The 20,253-nt window shown below is 43.7% G+C and overlaps 1 protein-coding gene across 4 annotated transcripts in view; it reads right to left on the bottom strand.

Annotated features, from left to right (window-relative positions):
* The window catches only part of LOC138967272 (uncharacterized), a 67,061-nt gene that overhangs the window by 13,950 nt on the left and 32,858 nt on the right, over window positions 1-20,253 (bottom strand). For all 4 annotated transcript variants that reach the window (XM_070339805.1, XM_070339820.1, XM_070339817.1 and 1 more), the window contains exons 29-38: window positions 19,642-19,787; window positions 18,860-19,241; window positions 16,678-16,922; window positions 9,257-9,468; window positions 8,673-8,854; window positions 7,372-7,623; window positions 5,562-5,809; window positions 2,997-3,187; window positions 2,310-2,503; window positions 298-414 (exon numbers count right to left, since the gene is read on the bottom strand). In XM_070339805.1, coding sequence (XP_070195906.1) covers window positions 298-414; window positions 2,310-2,503; window positions 2,997-3,187; window positions 5,562-5,809; window positions 7,372-7,623; window positions 8,673-8,854; window positions 9,257-9,468; window positions 16,678-16,922; window positions 18,860-19,241; window positions 19,642-19,787 — 2,169 coding nt within the window. The remainder of the gene's footprint in view (window positions 1-297; window positions 415-2,309; window positions 2,504-2,996; window positions 3,188-5,561; window positions 5,810-7,371; window positions 7,624-8,672; window positions 8,855-9,256; window positions 9,469-16,677; window positions 16,923-18,859; window positions 19,242-19,641; window positions 19,788-20,253) is intronic.

Raw genomic sequence — 20,253 nt, 5'->3', positions numbered from 1 at the left:
AACCTGATTTTTACCCACAAGGCATGGGCAAAAGACAGATCAAGCACATATAATGAAAAGAAATGCATTAAAATCATCAAAAATTTGAATCCAGATTTTCAGATTTAGTCATCTCACAGAGCACAGATACTTCACCTGTAAACAACACCTAACTCACCTGTCTTTCTCACCTGTAAACAACACCTAACTCACCTGTCTTTCTCACCTGTAAACAACACCTAACTCACCTGTCTTTATCACCTGTAAACAACACCTAACTCACCTGTCTTTCTCACCTGTAAACAACAGTCAACTCACCTGTCTTTCTGTTGGGGTTGGGGTTGTCCCGTCGTTCCCCGGGAGCAGGAGGCGGCCAAGCGCGTAGAGTGGGTCCCTCCCCTTTGTCCCCTCCCTCTGCACCTCCTGCTGCTGCCGCTGTTAAAATCGAAAATTTTAAAAGTAAATTTTCATTTGATTAATATACTTACCCGAATCACATATAGCATTCATTGACACAGTCTGAGATGCTAAGGTCTGAAAAGGTTACCCGTCTAACATTTTTAAAGGGAAGCAACCCCATCACCAAAAGAGCTAAAAATAGCCATGGTAATGAGCACATACTCTGGGAGCTACCTCCCATTGGTGTGTACTACGTCACTACCTCTATCACCACGTGTCCAAGATCATACGGCTTTAAAGAAACTAAAAAACCATAAGCGGGGAAGGTGGGAGGGCATAAACTATGTGATTCGGGTAAGTATATTAATCAAATGAAAATTTACTGTCCAAAAAATAACGGACATACCGGTATTACATGCGTAGTCCGAAACAACACCAATTACAAACGGTCTGGTAGATCCATGACCTAAGTCTTGATCAATGTCAGCCATGCTGGCCAACAAAAAGGGGGCCAGACAAAAAGTTACTGGAAAATTTACAAGTCCAAAACGGACGAAAAGTCAGTAACTACAACGAAATTCTTGTCAAACTAATGACCAAAAAAGGAAAGAGCTTACCAACTAACAAAGTAGAAGGTATGTAAGAAGGTAACATAAGTTTCCTCACCATTACATAGGCCTAGCCACATTAAATACTTGTCAGCTATGCTGACCAACGAAAAATGGCGGCCAAAACGCAAGTTACTGAAAAATTTACAAGTCCGTTTAAAATCAGCAACTACAACAACATTCCTGTCAAACTAATGACCAAAAAGGAAAGAGCTTACCAACTAACTAAGCAGAAGGCAAGTAAGGCCGGAGGATGTCAAACAAACACCAAACCATACAGCCACGAGAGCGCCAAAAATCAACAACCTGCTCCTCAAAGCTGAAAAAGTCGTATGATCTTGGACACGTGGTGATAGAGGTAGTGACGTAGTACACACCAATGGGAGGTAACTCCCAGAGTATGTGTTCATTACCATGGATATTTTTAGCTCTTTTGGTGATGGGGTTGCTTCCCTTTAAAAATGTTAGACGGGTAGCCTTTTCAGACCTTAGCATCTCAGACTCTGTCAATGCTATATGTGATTAGGAGTAAGAATATGTAATTTAACATCAATTTTGACTTACAGCAATGTACAGCATTATTCAAAGATGACCTCACAGTCTGTCTGGTGACCAGAAACACAGGAAGCTGACACAGTACAGGGCTGTAGGAATGCATTGTCGCAACTAGTTTTGTCACACTGAGGTGCCATGATGCATGGCATGTTGCGACTCATAAACTGGCATTTTATTTTATGTACGCATCTGGGCTTGTGTTGGAGGACACCGCCTTCATGGGTTTGTAGTGTGAATGAGACCAAGCCCACTTTGTCAACTGTAAGCTGACTCAGATACTTTTAGGGTTTGATTCATAACTCAGCTTAGTTTTTCTCTATCTGTCTCATTCACCAGCTCATTCATCAACACAGATCCCCCCTACCCCCACCCCCTACAAAAAAGAAAAAAGAAAGAAAGAAGGAAAACTAAGTTATTCCTTCTCAGACGCAGAGCATCCATGCATCTGCTTATTCGATGAAGATGACACAAATGTCATTACACAGTCGTCTATCTGCCTCTCCTTCAAACACTGTGCCATTGATCAGTCCACCAATTCATTCTGAGACCCACACAATTATACAGTCACTCTCCCTCCTTCCCTCCACTGCCCCAATCATCAGAATCAAAGTCGCTTTTTGATTTCAATGCTCGTTATTCTCTCAGCTGCCAGGAGATGCTTCGGTATAACCCCCACTTACTCTCATTGCACATGTGGCAATCTTTAGAGCATTTAAGTCCCTTTGTTTCTTAGACCTTACCCAATCATGACCTCATAGCTGCACTTACCTGGCACAGGCTGCTGAACAGGGAGTGGTGGTGGGGGTGGTGGAGGGGTGGGGGGTTTGGGAATGACGGGCAGGGGGACCTCCCAGGGCAGGTACATGTCGGGCAGTGTCCCCACGTCGTTTCTGTCCAGCATCAGCCTCAGTTCCCTCTCCTCATTCTTCTCCAACAGCGGCTGCAGCTCCATCAGGAATTGTCTGACAAGGTCAACATTTTGTACTGACAATTTGTTCTCTTCTCTTGGAGGAGACCACAGTGGTCAAGTTTCTATGTCGATACACACATATACAGCAAACGGATGACCGACTCAAGTAAACCAGAAAATACCTTATGCAAAATAGAGAAAGCTCTTTCACATGAAATAGACTCTTCACTTTGAGGCTCTAAGGCATACTCCCACTTCAACCCCCCCCCCCCCCCCCCCCAAAAAAAAAAAAAAAAAAAAAACCCACTCAAAAACACACTGACAACCATAACACTTTCTACCAAAAATGATGGTTTTTTTCCCAATTGCCCCTGTGCCTTTCTTAAGTTCGATTATCAGAAACACAATATTCAGTTCCCAAGAACCACTTCTCTTCTCCATAAAACATACTTCTCAATTTGGAAGCAAACATACAAACAAACAAACCAATCTGGCTGAATGCAACAATACCCTAACGTTCCGGCTTGGCTGTCGTTGACACGAACCTGAGGTCTTTGAAGCAGTCGGTGTTGCCGTCACTGAAGAAGTGGGCGACCTCCTTGTTGACTTCAAACAGAGACTCCACGTATTTCTCATGGAAGTAAAAGTGTGTACCCATGATCACGCATTTCTCATCACGGATCTCGTAAACATCTGGCAGGCTCTTGAGTGTGTACCTCACTTGTAGCTTCTTGGTCTGCAGACAGAGATCGTTAAAAGGTGAGAGGTAAGACATCTATTAGCCGGAGAAGTATGCAGCAACCTGTTACTTCCAAAAATACAGACCAATTTCTTTTCAATGCTATTGTGACAGGGGAGGCTACCGCTCCTTTCACAGCAGACTCTGCACCCGAGTTGTTGGCCTTTAAGTCAACACCGGTGTATTGTGGAATTCTGTTTGTGATGGGGTCTGGTGGTTTCCGATTGTCTGTATGTTCATGGAAACCTTCGGGTTTGCATAACAGTTTTTATAGGGCTAAGAAATTAGCCCTAACAATTTCAATCCTGTTTGATTGCACTTTGCCTCCTGAGGTGATCGTAGTGTTACGGCACTCGGTTACACTATGCACAGTCAAACCTGCCCTAGCGACCACCTCTTGATAACGACCACATGTCCATTATGTTCTCCCTTAAGGAACCTGGACAAGGGTCTTTCCTATATAAGTCACCTTTCAATAACGACCACCGGTCTTTAAGAACCACTTCTTGTCGGTCACTTGGGTGGTCGTTACAGACAGGTTTGACCGTATTTTCTTTTCACTTTATACCTTGAAAAAGACAACTTCTTGTTACAAAAATAAAAAGGACAATAACTGCACACAATTAATTGTCTGCATCTTCCATAGTCTTATTTGTCCAACCAATAACCTGGTACAAACGAAAAGGTGTTTCTGGTTGTGAAAGATAAAACATCTCACACAATTATTTGTTGACAGTCTCTTCTTCATTCATAATATACATGTTTGACTATGAACCTGGTTACAAGACTCTGGGAGAAGCAAAGTTGTCTTCCAAACAGCTGTGCTGGTTTACTGTTTCCTCAAGGCCAGTCATCAGAAATGTACTGATATGAAGTGTTTGTGTCTGTGCAAAGTCTTTACTTGGTGACCATGGACTGGACATTTAATTTTGCTCTCTTTTGATAAAACTATAAACAAGTCGCGTAAGGCGAAAATACAACAATAATAGTCAAGCTGTCGAACTCAGAGAATAAAACTAAACGTATTGCATTTTTTTCAGCAAGACCGTATATTTGTAACATCGTAATTCCACCGCTCGTGGCAAAGGCAGTGAAATTGACAATCCAGAATAGCGCGGTAGTGGTTGCGCTGAGCAGGATAGCACGCTTTTCTGTATCTCTATTCTTTTTAACTTTCTGAGCTTGTTTTTAATACAAACATAACATGTCATATGTTTTTTGAATCAGGATGTAAGGAATAAGATGTAATTGTTCTTAAATCAATTTCGGAAATTTATTCTTAATCATAATTTTCATATTTTTAATTGTCAGAGCTTTAAAGAGACCAAAAAGCAATGTACTCACGTTAAAATGACAAACACGGAAAGAATAACAGCGAGGTTTCGACCTAAGGGTCTTCTTCAGGCACAAAAACACAAAAATACACACACAAAAAAGAAGAAGAAAGACGACAGAACAGATAAAGAGGAGAATAACTGACAAAACAACTGCACTGCACAAACCAACAAATGACAAAGACAGAGAAGCAAGGGAAGCTACTCGAGGGGAAGCCAACAATAACACAGGCAAGAAAAAGTTAGAGTTGAAAAGCGGCAGTTTTGAGGTCTGTAGACCAAACAAAATGTCAGAGATTGTTTTTAATCCGAATATAACATATGTATATGTTTTTGGAATAAAAACATGATGAAGAATAACATGGAATTGTTTTTGGATCGTTTTATAAAAACATATATTTTAATTACAATTTTCAGATTTACCAAAGTCATTATTTAATTTTTAAACCTCCTAGCTGAAATGCGATACCAAAGTCCAGGCTTCGTCGAAGATTGCTTGGCCAAAATTTCAATCAATTTCATTGAAAAATGAGGGTGTGACAGTGCCGCATCAACTTTTACAAAAAGCCGGATATGACGTCATCAAAGACATTTATCGAAAAAATGAAAATAAACGTCTGGGGATATCATTCCCAGGAACTCTCATGTCAAGTTTCATGAAGATCGGTCCAGTAGTTTTCTCTGAATCGCTCTACACATATATACAGAGACACAGACACAGAGACACAGACACAGACACACACACACACACACACACACACACACACACACACACACACACACACACACACACACCACAACCCTCGTCTCGATTCCCCCTCAATGTTAAATAAAACATTTAGTCAAAACTTGACTAAATGTATAAAAAAAAAAAAAGGAAATAAATCTTCCTGCTGCAAATGCATTTAGCTTGATTTAAATTAGGCGATGTCAACTTTACAAAGCTCGCTGCACAAAGCTTTGGCTTTGAATTTTTGGTAAAAAGACTTCACAAAGTCAACTTTGGACTCAATAAAGAAAGTCTTGAAGCCCCCCACCTTGACAAAGAGCAGCCCCTTCAGTCTTGCCGCCATGCCAGCCTGGTGGTGGGCATCGTGGACATCAGGATAGCTGGCCACCAGGTAGCGCTGCACGTAGGGCATGATGGTGTGCAGGTAATGCTGGCCTGAGGAGCACGGAACAAACATCTCGGGGATTTCCTCTTTCTGCATTTCCTCGCTAAGCTGAGGCACATTGAACAAGGCCACGAAGGCCAGGACATCGTCCACGTTGATCTGGCTTGTGTCTGTAATAAGGACACAATTTCAGTTAAAAAGCAATCAAAAAAAGTGTACAAAGAACTAAAAGAATTTGGAGTACAGTAAAACCTGTCTCTAACGGACACCCTTGGGGAATGGTAATAGTGTCCCTATTAGACAGGTGTCCCTTCTTCACAGGTGGAGGGGCCGGGGCAATATTTTACAAAGAGCACGTAAAATGAACAAGACACTTTTTGTCAGTCCTGTAGTATGTATTTATTGGATTGAACATGAGACTCACTGAAAATGTGAGTAAACAAATGATACATGTAGCAAACAACAACAACAACAACATCCCCCCCCCCCCCCCCCCACCTAACCCGTTCCCTACACACACTGTGCATCAAACTTACGCAAGTCGGACGTCACAAAGCTAAAAATAGCTGACTTCATCAGTCATTCAACGGGAAATTTCGCAGTGTGTCTCGACCAAATTGGGTCAGCTCTTGTTTCATTCAGTTTTTCTAGTCTCAGCATAAATGCATGGAACAAAAATTTAGCTGTGTTAACTATTGTTTCCTTCGAACGATTGCTTACAAAGAGAGAGAGATCATCACGTCTTCTTTTTCCGATTTGATCCTCGCGATCTGTGTTTTACCACATCCCATCTCCTTCGCCACATCTTGGCATGATTGGCCGCTATCTAAAGTCAACGCTTTTCTTTTTCCTGCTGGAGATTCCATTTTCAAACACAGTAGTCTACTGTTGCTTTTGATTGTGACTGTATCCACAATGCGGAAAAGCGAAAGTGAGTGAGCGAAAGTGGGTCTCCATCTAAACAAGCCACTGATTGGTCAGAAAAGGGACAGGACAACCAATCAACAACCATTTGTGCTACGGCTACGGCTGCCGAGCACTGTCTGCATAACAGTCGAGTTTTCGAAGTTGCGTTTTTATGTACGTTGTGTCCGTTTGTGACAGTGTTTACACTTCCTACGGTCCGAAAAATCGTGTCCGCGTCCGTAAGTGGCAGGTGTCCGCCCGTTAAAGGTTAGTTATTGTTGAAATCGTGTTCGTGCCATGATAAACTGTCCGTATGTAGCAGGTGGCCGTTACAACAAGGGTCCGCTAGACTCAGGTTTTACTGTATTACTGAGGCTGTCTCCAAATTTGTCTGCATCTGTATGTCTCTTTGCGCATTTTGGCAGATTGAACAATGAATGCCGAAATATCACTGACACTTGTTTAAAAAAAATGTCTACACTGCGAAATAACATCTCCTAAGCATAGATTTCAGGACACATTCAGTTACAGCTGCTAATTTCTTCACTGTCAGTAATATCTCTAAAAAGCAAATTCAAAACATCACAATCCAATTTCGCCAAGACAGTCACTTTAGCCACAACCAAGACATGAACATTCTTCAAACATACCAACCACAAAATCAAAACAGCCAAATCCGATTTCGAAAAGACAAGTCACTTTTGCCACAACCGCAGACATGGAAATTAGTTAAACATAGCAACCACAAAATCAAAACGGCCAAATCAAATTCTGCCAAGACTTCTTCCATAACCACAGACAATCTTCACACACAGCAAGCACCCACCTCTAGCACCAGCGCCAAAGCGGCGTCTCTGAAAGGCGCCTCCTCTCTGCTGACTTTTGGGCAGATCGACCGTCAAGAAGTGCACCCCCTCCTTGCCAGTAAACATCTTCTCCAGCTCTGCGTCATCAGCCAGCATGGGTTTGTCGGCGGGTGAGACCCACGTTTGTCGCTTTGAGGCCAGAACTTTCTTGTTCTTCAGCAGGTTGGTCACCTTCTCCTTCTGGTCTTTCTGCTGGTACATCTCCAAGCTGTCTGTTCACAGAGAGAGGTGAACAGAATATCAGCTATGTGTTGTGGTTTTAAAGGACTGTGACCTGTTTAAGCGTGGTGTGTGCGAGCGAAAAGGAACTGAGGACATGATGAACCATGCTAAGGATCCTCTAAAACTGACAGAGCTGCATCCCAAAGCAATATAGTAGGTTAGAAGAAAAACAAAATATCATACCATCACTGATTTCAAATTTGGGCATCTTTCAACATTCAGGCCTGGGAATGAGTAAAAGTGGTTTGGGCATACTGACGGGAAAATCGAAGGTGAGCACCCCATAGGTGAGCACCCCACCACCTTAATTAGCAATCTGCTATATGTGAATTGGGATAAGATATGAAATTTAATCAAAAATTTTAAGAATAAATTTTCATTTACATAATAAAGTCCCTCCCGCCTACCCCGCTTTAGATTCCCTTAAAATAAAAGGGCGCTTCGAGCGAATGAATAAGATGGCGGCGAGAACACGCATGCGCAATGCATGTTGGGAGGTAACCTTGACCTGGCGTTGTCATGTGACCGTCAAGGCTGTTCTATTTTTAGGGTTACTTCCCCCCCTACCAGGGTGGAGCGTAGTTTTCAGCGTTCTAGCACTAAACTGAAGTAAATTGCTATATGTGAATTGGGATAAGATATGTAATTTAATGTTGCGTTTTATTTTTTTTTAAGGGCACACGGAGGCTCTTTTCTTACACAATTAGAAAAGGACTTCATTGTATTTACGACGAAAGGCGTATCGTTCCCAGGCCTGAACATACCAGTTGGGGTAGGATGACACAGTTTCAGTTGTGACTCTGTATCTACAAATTACCTGCAGCTGACATTAGCATGAGTATATATCGATCAGTACAGGTCAAGTTTGTGCTCCAAACCATGGTTTTAAGATTAAGCCAAACATAGAGACTCTTTTCTCCTAATTTTGTGCACAGCTGAAGGACATAGATGTTTTCATCATTTTTTTTTAAAGCAAAGAGATGAATCTCTAAGATGACCGAACTCGTAACGAAAAGAAAGATAGCAAAGAGGCACTCACTGTGTTCAAAGGTCGTGGTGACGTAGTGGCCGATCCTGGCGTAGATGGATAGCACATCGGACAGCACCCCCTCCTCCCTCACGTTGTAAGCCGCAGAAATCAGGGCCAGTAACTCTGCAAAGTCCATTTGTGATGGCCCTTGTTGCATTCTGGCTGCACTGGTGAATGTCTCCCTGATTTCCCTGTCAAATCACATCACATGATGGTTATACAATGTAATTATCAAACAGTAAGAGAGAAAAAAAAGATTAAAATAAGCAAAGACAAATTGTAATGTCATCGACTGAACATTGGATTTTTCTTCTTTGAGCCATGTTATGTAAGAGTCGGACAAAAACTCATATAATTATAGGCGCATAGCGAAACTAAAATGGAGTGCATGTTTGTCTTAAATAAAATAAATTCTAACAAAAATCGATCGATACATAAATATTATTCGTATTTGTGACCAAAATTTGATATTTGATACAGATCTTGAATACAAATAATGTATAATGCAGATTTTCAGTCACAATCTTGTGTGCGAGCATGCCGGCATGTGTCCGTTTATCTATCTGTGTCTGCATTCTAACCACTTTGCTCACCTGTACAGGTGTTCCACGGGATGTCGGTCAGCCAGAGGGGATCGGAACTCCAGCAGAGAGGGGCGGTACTTGAGGAACAGACCGCTAGAGTCCTGCCACCACACCTCCTCCCTTCCCAGCATCCTCCCTCCCGTGCGCTGGTGACTGCGATCAACCATCTCTGTCTGGGGAACCCAGATTACCTGATGCTGGTGAAATAGGTCCTGGGCTTCCTGTTGGCAAACATAACACCAATGACAACTAACACAAAATCAATTTTGTCCTTCAAGGTTAGTTTGGAAGGCTATCCAGTTTTTTGTTTTTTTTAGCTGTGGTAAAAAAAAGAAAAAGAAAAAAAATGAGCAGATACTCAACTCGTAACTTAACTCATTGTCTCCCAGGTACGAATATATCCGTACCCACTCATATGGCTCTATCTGACCAGATACGGATATATCCGCTCAGACTGTTAGCTTCAGTCGCTTCCTGTAATGTCCATCTAACGGCTGCATTTCAGCGTGTTGATATACAGTTACTACAATTCTGAGTGACCTGCTGAAGCACAGCTGGTCTCGGCTAAAAGAACTTGGTCAACATAGGTGGGGTAGAAATGTATTTTTTACAAGTAAAATGACTATTTCTAAGAATACTCACCTCAATTTAACTAATAGGAGTTACCTTACTTACGAGTGCTAGACTGAGAAGCGTCCTATGTTACCAGTACTAGACTGTAAACAAGGTCGCTAACTCTAGATTTCCGTCGGTATACCATTTAGGGGAGTAGTCTCCCTTTGTCGGTAGTACCTCTCTGCGCATGTGCCAATGCCCATAATCCCCAGTTTCAATTCGAAGCTATTAAGTCAATAGCGGGGTTGGCGGGAGGGTCTCTGGTTAAATTGAGGTGAGTATTCTTAGAAATAGTCATTTTACTTGTAAAAAATACATATTTCTTTCGAATACATCACCTCAATTTAACTAATAGGAGAATAGATAACAGGCTGGAGGGTTGACTTTCGATCGGTAATCTAGTGTCACCTCACCCGACTCAGCCCATTTGTCCGGAATCCCCCCTGTAAAATCGGGGGAAGAAAAGGATAGATCATCGGACTGAGAAGCAAGAAATCCTGAGTCGGGCGAGTGGCAAGTTGCATTGTTGCCACTGTGTCAACTTGCTCCAGAAAGGGACAATCGAAAGAAAGTCCCACCTGTCAATGTAGAGCTGGTTTCTACTCGATGGTCGTTACTATTCCTCTGATCACTTGTCTTTATCAATGTTGGGTTATGGTTATGACTTGCCATTATGCGCCTTGAGCGACCCAACTCCCCAGCAACGTAAAGTTCTGCAGGCGGATCAGGTAAACGACCTAAAAGATGAGGAATGGTCAGAGATAACAATTCCTCTAATACCTTGAACTTATCACCAAGGTGTGTCTCTGCGACTGATCCTCCATTTAAGGGAGATTGACAGAGTTTCCAGAGATCCTGTAGAATTCTGGTCTGAGGCACCACTTTCCATGGCAAACAATTGTGCCAGTCGCATGAATGAATATATATATCCTCTCTGAATTTACCTCTCTAATGAGGATGGTAGGCACAGATACCAGTGTAAATTCAGGCTGACTTAGCTGTTCCTCCTGCGTGACAGGAAGTAAGCGCAAGTGCGCTCAGCAGTACGGTCACTGTCTGCACCTTTCCTGTGCCTGTCTCAACGCATGTGGGGGCTATAAGCCTACCCTTAATGGTTATAGGTACCATTTGTCCTAGAATAGCCAGTGAAAGACAGCCAGCTGTATTGCCTTTACCCAAGGGGAAAACCTGATTCTTACTTTGAAATTCCACACTTATAGCGTGAGGGGGTCCCCAGTGACCATGGGCATCTCTGAGCCCTTATTGGCTGAATGACCGCTCTTGTCTTACTCAAGAGGGTGCCATGCCTGGCATGCAACTCACTGAGAGGTCCCATTTGTGATTTCAGCAGGACCGTTTACTGGCTTGATCAGCCAGGTCCTTGATCTAGGTTTTCTGTAAACATGGTTGTAGGTGGCATCTGCTGGGTTGTCTGCCCAGCATAGGTTTTGTGGGTTCTGGGACACTCCAGATTTCTGTAGTGCTCACAAGTTCTTAGATGACTATGCAGTGATGTTCTCCGGCCTATGGCCGAAGGTGCACTATCTTGGGCTGATGCAAAGTTCTGCCCCCTGGTAGTTGAACTCACCAAGATGTCTTATGTTGTGATCTCAGTAGTACTTCTGCCTAGATCACCCAAGTCCATATCTGGATTATCAGTAGGCGTGGCTGCGGGCGGCAAGTGTTGCATTGTCTGACCAGCATAGCTTTGTGAGCTCTGGGGCACTTCAGCTGTTTGTGGAGCTGAGCTCTAGGGTGACTATGCAGAGTTGTTTTCAGGCCCCTGCCTGAGGCAGGAGGTGTACTCTCTTGGTCTGATGCATAGTTCTGACTTGACAAAGGTCTTAGTCAGCACCCGAGTTGCCACGTTTCTCGCCCAAAAACGACGCGTAGCCGTAGACTGGGAGTGAGTGAGATAGGCTGGTGTGGTATTCCTGGCTCCAGCTAGGATCTCACTGTGTCTCTACCTCAGGCTCTTCGAGCGAGGGAGAAAAGGCTGGTGTGGTATTCCTGGCTCCAGCTAGGATCTCACTGTGTCTCTACCTCAAGCTCTTAGAGTGACACAACTTATACTCACCCAATAACCTTGTGTCACCGTAGACTGGGAGCGAGGGAGATAGCCTTGTGTGGTATTCCTAGCTCCTGCTAGGATCTCACTGTGTCTCTTTCCTCCAGCTCCTTTAGCTTTTGAGTCCAGGCATCTGAGAGTCTACATATGGATGGGATGGACACATTCACCCACTGTCAAAGGTATTGCCGCACTCATTATGCCTTTCGGGGGAGGAATACCTCTAGGTCTTATCTCTGTGGTCCAGGGATCTTAGAGCGCCAGTTGTAAGAGGCAAACGAAGCTTGTCCAATTCAAGGTTCGGTTGGAAGGGGTGGCTGAGCCTTCCCAAATCCAAGTGTGTCTGTGGCCGTACCCAATACCCCTAAAGGTAGAGGAAGCTCTTCTTGTTCCAGGAAAATTTGACTCAATGATGGAGGGACGTATGGTTTACCCAGTCCAAGATGTCTGGCAGCACTAATCAATCCGCATGGGCTGAGAGGTCCTCCTTGATCTATGAAATCTGGCCCATGGATCTCATAGTGCGGATGGCTGGCCAGACCTCAGACTATCTCTCAGTGTCCTTCCTGGAAAGTCCATGGAAAAACGGGCGGAGTCACCTCGGGAGACATTCCCTCTTTAGTCAAGTCTGTCCGTCTCTGAAGCATGACGTAGGTTGAGTGCTGTCCCTGTTGAAGGGTTTTGCCTTGACTTGGTTTGTTTGTTTGCTTAACGCCCAGCCGACCACGAAGCGCCATATCAGGGCGGATCTTGACTTGGTCCAAGGATGATAACCATGAGGTTTTGTAGCCTAAGGACTGCCTGACCCTGGGGTAGGTTGTCTTCCAAAAGCTGCTGATCATCTCAGGGGCACCTGCCCAGTGATCTTAAACGGCCCATCCCTTCTCTAGGTGTCGGACATCCTCTGTTGAGTGTCGACTGTACAATCTGACATTTCTATCATCATCCCCTGGCTGATGCAGGTGTCAGATGACATTCAGGAAGAAGGGGCAACTCTTACAAGTTGTTACGCTGAGTCCGTCCACAGGTCATGAAAGCATTCTGTACTTGACGATCTCAGAGCACTTCTTCCCCCGTCTCTGCGTTATCTCCAACAGCTCCCCGCCTTGTGATGTAGCCTGAACATGCTCACCCGTGTTGCCCGACGCTTGTATGGCAAGATTCTTGGGCCTGTTACCCTGTTGAACAAGCTCCACTCCAAGTGTGAGTGATCTTCAGAGTCGTTTCCTCAGGCAAATGTCTTGAGACACTTTGATTTCTCTTATCTTGGTACGCAGTGTCTGTCTTGTAGCTGTGTATCCGAAGGAGACATCTAGAGACCTCAAGAGCTTGCAGTATGCATGGAAACTGATGTGACTACTATACCCTGTTCAGTTGTCCACCGCTGTTTGACTGGTGATCTGTATGCAGATTGCAGGTGCCATCTTGTTACTGGTAGGGCGGCTCCCCGGTGTGAAGGTTGTAGCCTCTAACCATTAGCTCTCCATTCCAGGTGATGAAGATAACTAGGAGGCTCTAGGCCTTCTCCTCACACTCCCAGACTTCTGTGTAGCCGGGCACTGCTGAATATGGTCAGGCGTGAAGTGTTGGTCTAGTTCCAAGAGCGTTAAACATTAGGTCTTCCTCAGTCCGTCAGGAGGTGGTAGACAGGCAAAGGGGGGGGCGGGAGCTGTCCTTCCGGTGCTGAAGCATCGCTACAGGCAGTTTGCAGCACTGAATACTGGTAGTCAAAATGCATGAAGCCACCATCATGATGGGGAACCCTGGCAAAGATAGTGGTGGGAGGGGCCCAGTCCTGTCAACAGCCGTGTTTCGGGGTCACCTCAAGGGAGAGGTTGCAGACGAGGCTGTGGCTACCTCAGGGAGATTCTACTCATGTTATGCCCAGTGGACGTCTTGCCTGACAGCTGGAGGGTCTGTCATAAGCTGTCGCAACGATCCTGGGAGTTATCAGGGCGAAAAGGAAGCCTGTCTCTTCCTGTGCTTACTGGAGGTATTCCCCCAGAGCGCCCGACATTGTCTGTTTGGTAATGTCTACGTATATATAAATACATGTCAATATGACTTAATTCCCCCTCGTACTGATAACGGCATGGATGTGCCAAGAGTTTATCCAGTACCTTTCTCATGAGAGTAGCCGCTCTGTCTAGGAGGCATAGTTAATTGTGTGTTGTAACAACATCCGTTTAGCAAATATGTTATATTTTCCATAATATGAAATGATAAACATTGTATCCCTTGTATAAACCTGACTAGAGCCAGTGTTATTTAAGGGCGGCCTCTTATTGTTAGGTCCTGTTGTCTACTTCTGAGAACCTAGTCGTAGGATTAGGTGACAACAGTAGAGATGTGGCCTTGTTAAAGGTCAAAGGCTTAGGTTTTGCCTACGAACCAGGAATAAGTAGAGGCATGACAACATTATAGGAAGCTCCCCTGTGAGTATTATTCAGAGCCTTGCTCGATCTTGCATGTTGTGAAAACTCAGCTGAGTGTAATACTCATGTGTTAACAACCAAGTTTATTCATGCCCCTAAGGCATGGTTTCAACTGTATATTATTCATAACATGTCATTCAAGTGTAATGTACATCAATTGTGCACTGGAACAGAACATAAGTATATATGTGTGCCTGTTCTAATTGAATTTGAAGAGCTGTCTCCTGGCACTGTGGTATCAACAGATTTTAGCTGAGTGTAAATCTCAAAGTGTAAACACTTGAGTTTATCCATAAGTTAAATCTTTTACCACTCAGATAGCTGATTTAAACACTCCATGAAAATGGAATTTGTAACATCAACTGACTTCTTTGATACCCTTTGCCAAGAAAAAAGGATTATATCCCAATAAAGATGTCCCATCTGTGTTTGCATACACTTTAATTCTTCCTTGTCAATTTAAAAAATTAATTTTTTTTTTTTTTATTTTTTTTTTTTATTATTTTTTTTATTTTTATTATATATTTATATATATATATAATGTGTATGTATGCACTCATACAAGTTTACAAGTTAATCAAGTTAAGTTGGCAAGGAAAGTATTCTTTATCCAATTTGAAGAAGTACCACCACGTGGTCTCTGTGACTGTGAGTCCACCATGATCATCTGATAAAAATACCAAAACCATAATCTGCCAACCGCAGAAAACATCGTTTCCCAGAAACATAGGAGAGAGAATTACTTGCCTTTCTCTGAGAGTAAAGGAAGTTCCCTCCGTAATATTCCCGGAGGCGCATATCTCAATCTCAGTGTTTGGTTTTCTTTCCAAGCGGGCGAGGTTTGTTGTTGTTATTCTTCGATACAACCCGCTTTCAGTTCTATCAGCGTTCAAGCGTACTGCGGTCCGTATCTACGCTGCCCGCAAAAGTCATCGCAGTTTGTAATGACCGAAGTATTCATACGCCATATGTAACATTCGCGGGCGCTCTGTGCCTTCAGTTCAATCAGCGTTCAAGCGTACTGCGTTCCGTATCTACGCTGCCCGCAAGAGTCATCGCAGTTTGTAATGACAGAAGTATTCATACGCCGTATGTAACCTTCGCGGGCGCTCGGTACTTTGTACGCCTAAAAATTCGGATCAGAAATGCGCTTCCGGTCGGGATAACGCGCATGGTAAACCTCGCTGTAGTTGATAAAAAGCTGTTAAAACGCAAAAAACTTCCGGGTAATTTCGAAGTTGAAGGTCTTGTTCGTATTCCTACATTGATGTGTAGGGTGACCTGCCGTTGCTTTCCATTGAAAGCGGCAAGGTAAGTTATCGTTCGCGGAGTTCTATTGCGCCAATGAAACCGGTCCAACCGCTGTAAATATCTGTTCGACATTCGTAACGACTGAGTAAAGAATAGTTGTCGTTCAATTGCATGTTCACTAGTTAAAAAAGACAAGTAACGGAGCCTGTTAGGCTCTGTGTGTCAACAAGGTATCATTGATGATTGAAGTACCTTCTACTTATGACCAAGTAACTTTGTTACATTTTTAAGCCGTTTCACTTTCATTTTCACGGTTCGTTACGTTGTTCAACGTGATGAATCATTGAATGTATACGGGCGTAGTAATCGCCCTTAAAAAGGAAAGCCCAAACCGTGATTGAAGGTGAATGTTGTAGTTCCTGTGAAGGAAGTCTTCTTAGACGGGAAAGGTCTAAATACACGTCTAGCTCCCCGTAGCAAGAAATTGAAACTGGGGATTATGGGCATTGGCACATGCGCAGAGAGGTACTACCGACAAAGGGAGACTACTCCCCTAAATGGTATACCGACGGAAATCTAGAGTTAGCGACCTTGTTTACAGTCTAGTACTGGTAACATAGGACGCTTCTCAGTCTAGCACTCGTAAGTAAGGTAACTCCTATTAGTTAAATTGAGGTGATGTATTCGAAAGAAATAGTGTTAAACTCTGACTGGAAGCTAAGCGATGGTATGGGACAGTTCTCATGAAAGGTGTACAAAGTTGGGCTGGTCAATACAAAGCAGGGAGCTGCAAATGGAACACTCTTTTTATCTCTTTTCAGTGATGTTGATGCATGAAATATTTATTTGGATCTCATTAATGAAATCCAGTCACGATTTCTATTATACAAAAACCCATTCAAGCCACAATTTTCTTCAAATGCAACTGAATATCAGTGTCAGCTTACAAATGCTAATTCAGCTGCACTTGTAATAAACTCTGAAAGATGAACGGAGCATGACGTGCAGTGCACACATAGCAATTAGCATACCAATGACCTCCATCCCTCAAAAGCACTCACCTTTGGAGGTAGGTTTTCATACAGGTAGTTGTACACATGTTTCATGTGCATGAGACTGGTGCAGAAGATGGCTGGCTCGTTGGGCGTCTTGGGGTCGCGCTTGCCCCACTCCACCAGGGCGTCACGCACCACCGACTTGTCCAGCGTGGTCTTGACGCGCAGGAAGCGAATGAAGGAGCTGGTGTTGGACGTGTTGACGGCCAGGTAATGCGCTGTGTGGGCCAGCAGCTGCTTGATTTGTGGGTCTGTGTAGAGGAACAAATGCACGTGTCTGTCAAAATGACTGATACACTCATCAAGATAAATAAAATATACGGGTGCAGTCATACAGAGAACTCCTCTTCTTCATCTTTTCTCGTTCATGGGCTGAAACTCCCACGTTCACTCATGTTTTTGCTTAAGAGGGATTTTACATGTATGGCCGTTTTTACCCCGCCATTCAGGCAGCTCAGGCATATGCCGGTTTCAGGGGAAATACAGACAACAGAAATAATGGAATAATATATGTAAATATGAGTAAGGTGACATAACACTGAACAGTGTGTAAACATGGCTCCAGTTGCTACATAGGGACGTGTTCCCTGGTTCAAAAGAGAACACGAAAAGTCCACCACTCAGGAAAACAGCACCCAAATCTTAGTACTTAAAAACCAGGTAAAGCCTCTTTAACACCTTCATACTTTTTGATAATAAATTAAATTTGAGGAAAGCAAGGGAAGAACATCACCCACATGCTTCCCAATGTCTCATTATTATTATTATTATTATTATGAACATTTGTGCGCCTAATCTAAATATAGCCCTAGGCGCTTACAAAATATAAAATACATAGTGAACATTATACGAAACACAAATCGACAAGGACTCATACACTCACAGACAGGCGCACAGCGAGAACGCGACGCACTCACTCATACCAACTACAGGCACATGCATTCTAGACGGAAAAACAGTCGTAAATAAATAAATAAAGTATTGGATACATAAAGTTTGTTGAGAGAAGAAGAATAGAGCTGGAAAGGGAAGAAGAAGGAGAAAGAAAGAGACAGATCAAGGACCAGCAGGAGAGGGTGATGTGTGGTCATTAACGGACTAGTGAGGGAAGAGGTGTGTTTTGAGTGAGGTTTTGAATGATTGCATAGATGTGGAGTGCCTGAGTGAATGCGGGAGTTGGTTCCAGATGGATGGGGCCTGGTAGGAGAAGGTGCGCTGGCCATATGTTTTGGTGCGTGCTGATGGTATCCTAAAAAGGCGGGTGTCTGCGGAGGATCTTAGGGAGCGAGAGGGGGAGTAGACATCAAGAAGGTCAGAAAGATAGCTAGGGGACGATAGATCAAAGTTTCTGCCGTGTGAGATGGAATTTTTTATTACATGCAAAGAAACTTTTTTCCTCACACACACACCGTACCTGGATCGGATGAGACGAAAAACCGAGGTCCCTTCGTGTACACTACATTGGGGTGTGCACGTTAAAGATCCCACGATTGACAAAAGGGTCTTTCCTGGCAAAATTGTTTAGGCATAGATCAAAAAATGTCCACCAAAATACCCGTGTGACTTGGAATAATAGGCCGTGAAAAGTAGGATATGCGCCGAAATGGCTGCGATCTGCTGGTCGATGTGAATGCGTGATGTATTGTGTAAAAAATTCCATCTCACACGGCATAAATAGATCCCTGCGCCTTGAGTCCGAGTCTGGAGATATGCGCGCGATATAAGACTTCATATAATATAATAGTACAGCAGAGAGAGAAGTAACAGAGCTTCCATCTCCTCCTCCTTCCACAAACACACCATACACCGATAACCATCCACGCACACACACTCTTTGTCTCCACCTCCAAATAATCCCCCAGTCATCTTCTTGCAGACAGATGCTTAACCTCAATCAATCAACACATGCAGAACCGAAACTACCAGTGCTGATAACCATTGACTCACACAGACATTCTCTGTCTCCCCCCCCCACCCCCTCCAAACTATCCCCCTTAGTCAGCTTCTTGCAAAAAGATGCTCACAACTCAGCCAAAAAACAAACATGTAGAACCAGAACCACTAGCGCTGCTAACCGTCAACTCAAACACAATCTCTCTTTTTGTCTCCCCTTCCAAAGTCATCTTGCAGAGAGATGCTTAACCTCAGTCGAACAAATCACACACAGAACCATGATTGTACCCCTCACCTGGAACATACAGCAGAGAGGGAGGTAAGAGAGTCTCGGTCTCCTCAACCCTCCACACACCGGCAGCGCTGCCCACCACGGACTCAACGCCAGGCAGCCAACGAAGCGTCTGCAGGGCTATGGCAAACGACGACGGAATGCTATCATTCAGAACGGCATCGCTGCTTCCAGACTGCAGCTTGGTAGTGGAGTACTTGACGTAATGGCTATCCCACTGCGAGTCCAGCAGGGTGAAGAGAGTCTTCATCTGATCTTTGTGGGCGTGGGGGACGGTGTTGTTGGAGACCAGTTGTTGCAACTCCTCGCAGACATAGTCCTGGATCAGGTAGGTGTGTTGTGAAGCTGGCCACATCGCCTTCATCGGTGCCCATGGGGTCTTGTCCTGAGTGGACACAATTTTGTTGGCAACATTAATATTGACCTCTATTCAGCAACATCTTTATATGGCTATTCACAATTATGGTTATAAAATAAAAAGCTGTCTGTTGGAAAATATATAGAAAGTGACACTGCAAGTGAGCTGTGTCCAGTTACCAGGTTCTGCCATCTAAAAATACAGTTCTCCTTTTTTTGTTTCAATTAATTGCACTTGAGTGTAGGTCTACAACTCTTCATCTTAACATAGTCCACAACATTTCTCAAAGTGAAGCCCCAATGAAACCAAGTTAACTACCCACTATACATGAAGAAAATAAAGTGAGAAATCTATGCATGAACAATGTCACAAAAAAATGTCACAACAATCACATCCTGGTCACTCGCACGCACATACTAATACACACAATTTCCTCCCGCTTGACCTTGACTTCTTCCTGTCGCACGATGAGGAACTTGGCGACCCCTAGCAAGGAGAAGAACTCCTGCCATGACGGAACCTCTGCTCGTGACGCCGGCAAGTACTGCTCATCCAGCAGTGTCCAGTCATAGCCTGGCGTCAACAGACAGTACACAGACAGGTCAACACTTGGAAACACAGATGTGCTACTTGGCATCACTTTTCAAGCTTCCTCTCTCCATGGGCACATAACATCTACCAGTCCTAACAAATAAGGCTCCTTTCAGAACTATTCCGGCACACAAACTTCAATGGTTTTGTTAAACATTTTAAAAGCTCATGTCATATTCGTTTTGAGAAAAAATACTGGCACTCAAAGAGCATTACATGGTTGCGTCACTTTTTAAAACAGGGCAGTTTGGTGCAAAGGAGAAGTTCAAGAGATCAACAATGCATCCCTGCTTCTGCGAATGCACATCAAGTGAAAAGCAACAGCAGTTTGGGATAGTTGCATTTTGCTGGGGACAAAAAGAGAAGGAAAGGAGAGCAAAAATGTTCTGAAAAAAAACCACCCACAAATAACATAAAACACACCAAAACAACAAAACGAAAAAGAAAA

The sequence above is a fragment of the Littorina saxatilis genome, linkage group LG1 (genome assembly GCF_037325665.1).
Source record: "Littorina saxatilis isolate snail1 linkage group LG1, US_GU_Lsax_2.0, whole genome shotgun sequence".
In the NCBI taxonomy this organism is placed as follows: Eukaryota; Metazoa; Mollusca; class Gastropoda; order Littorinimorpha; family Littorinidae; genus Littorina; species Littorina saxatilis.
Note: the sequence above shows the minus strand (reverse complement) of the source record. Positions and strands in the feature narration are given on the sequence as shown.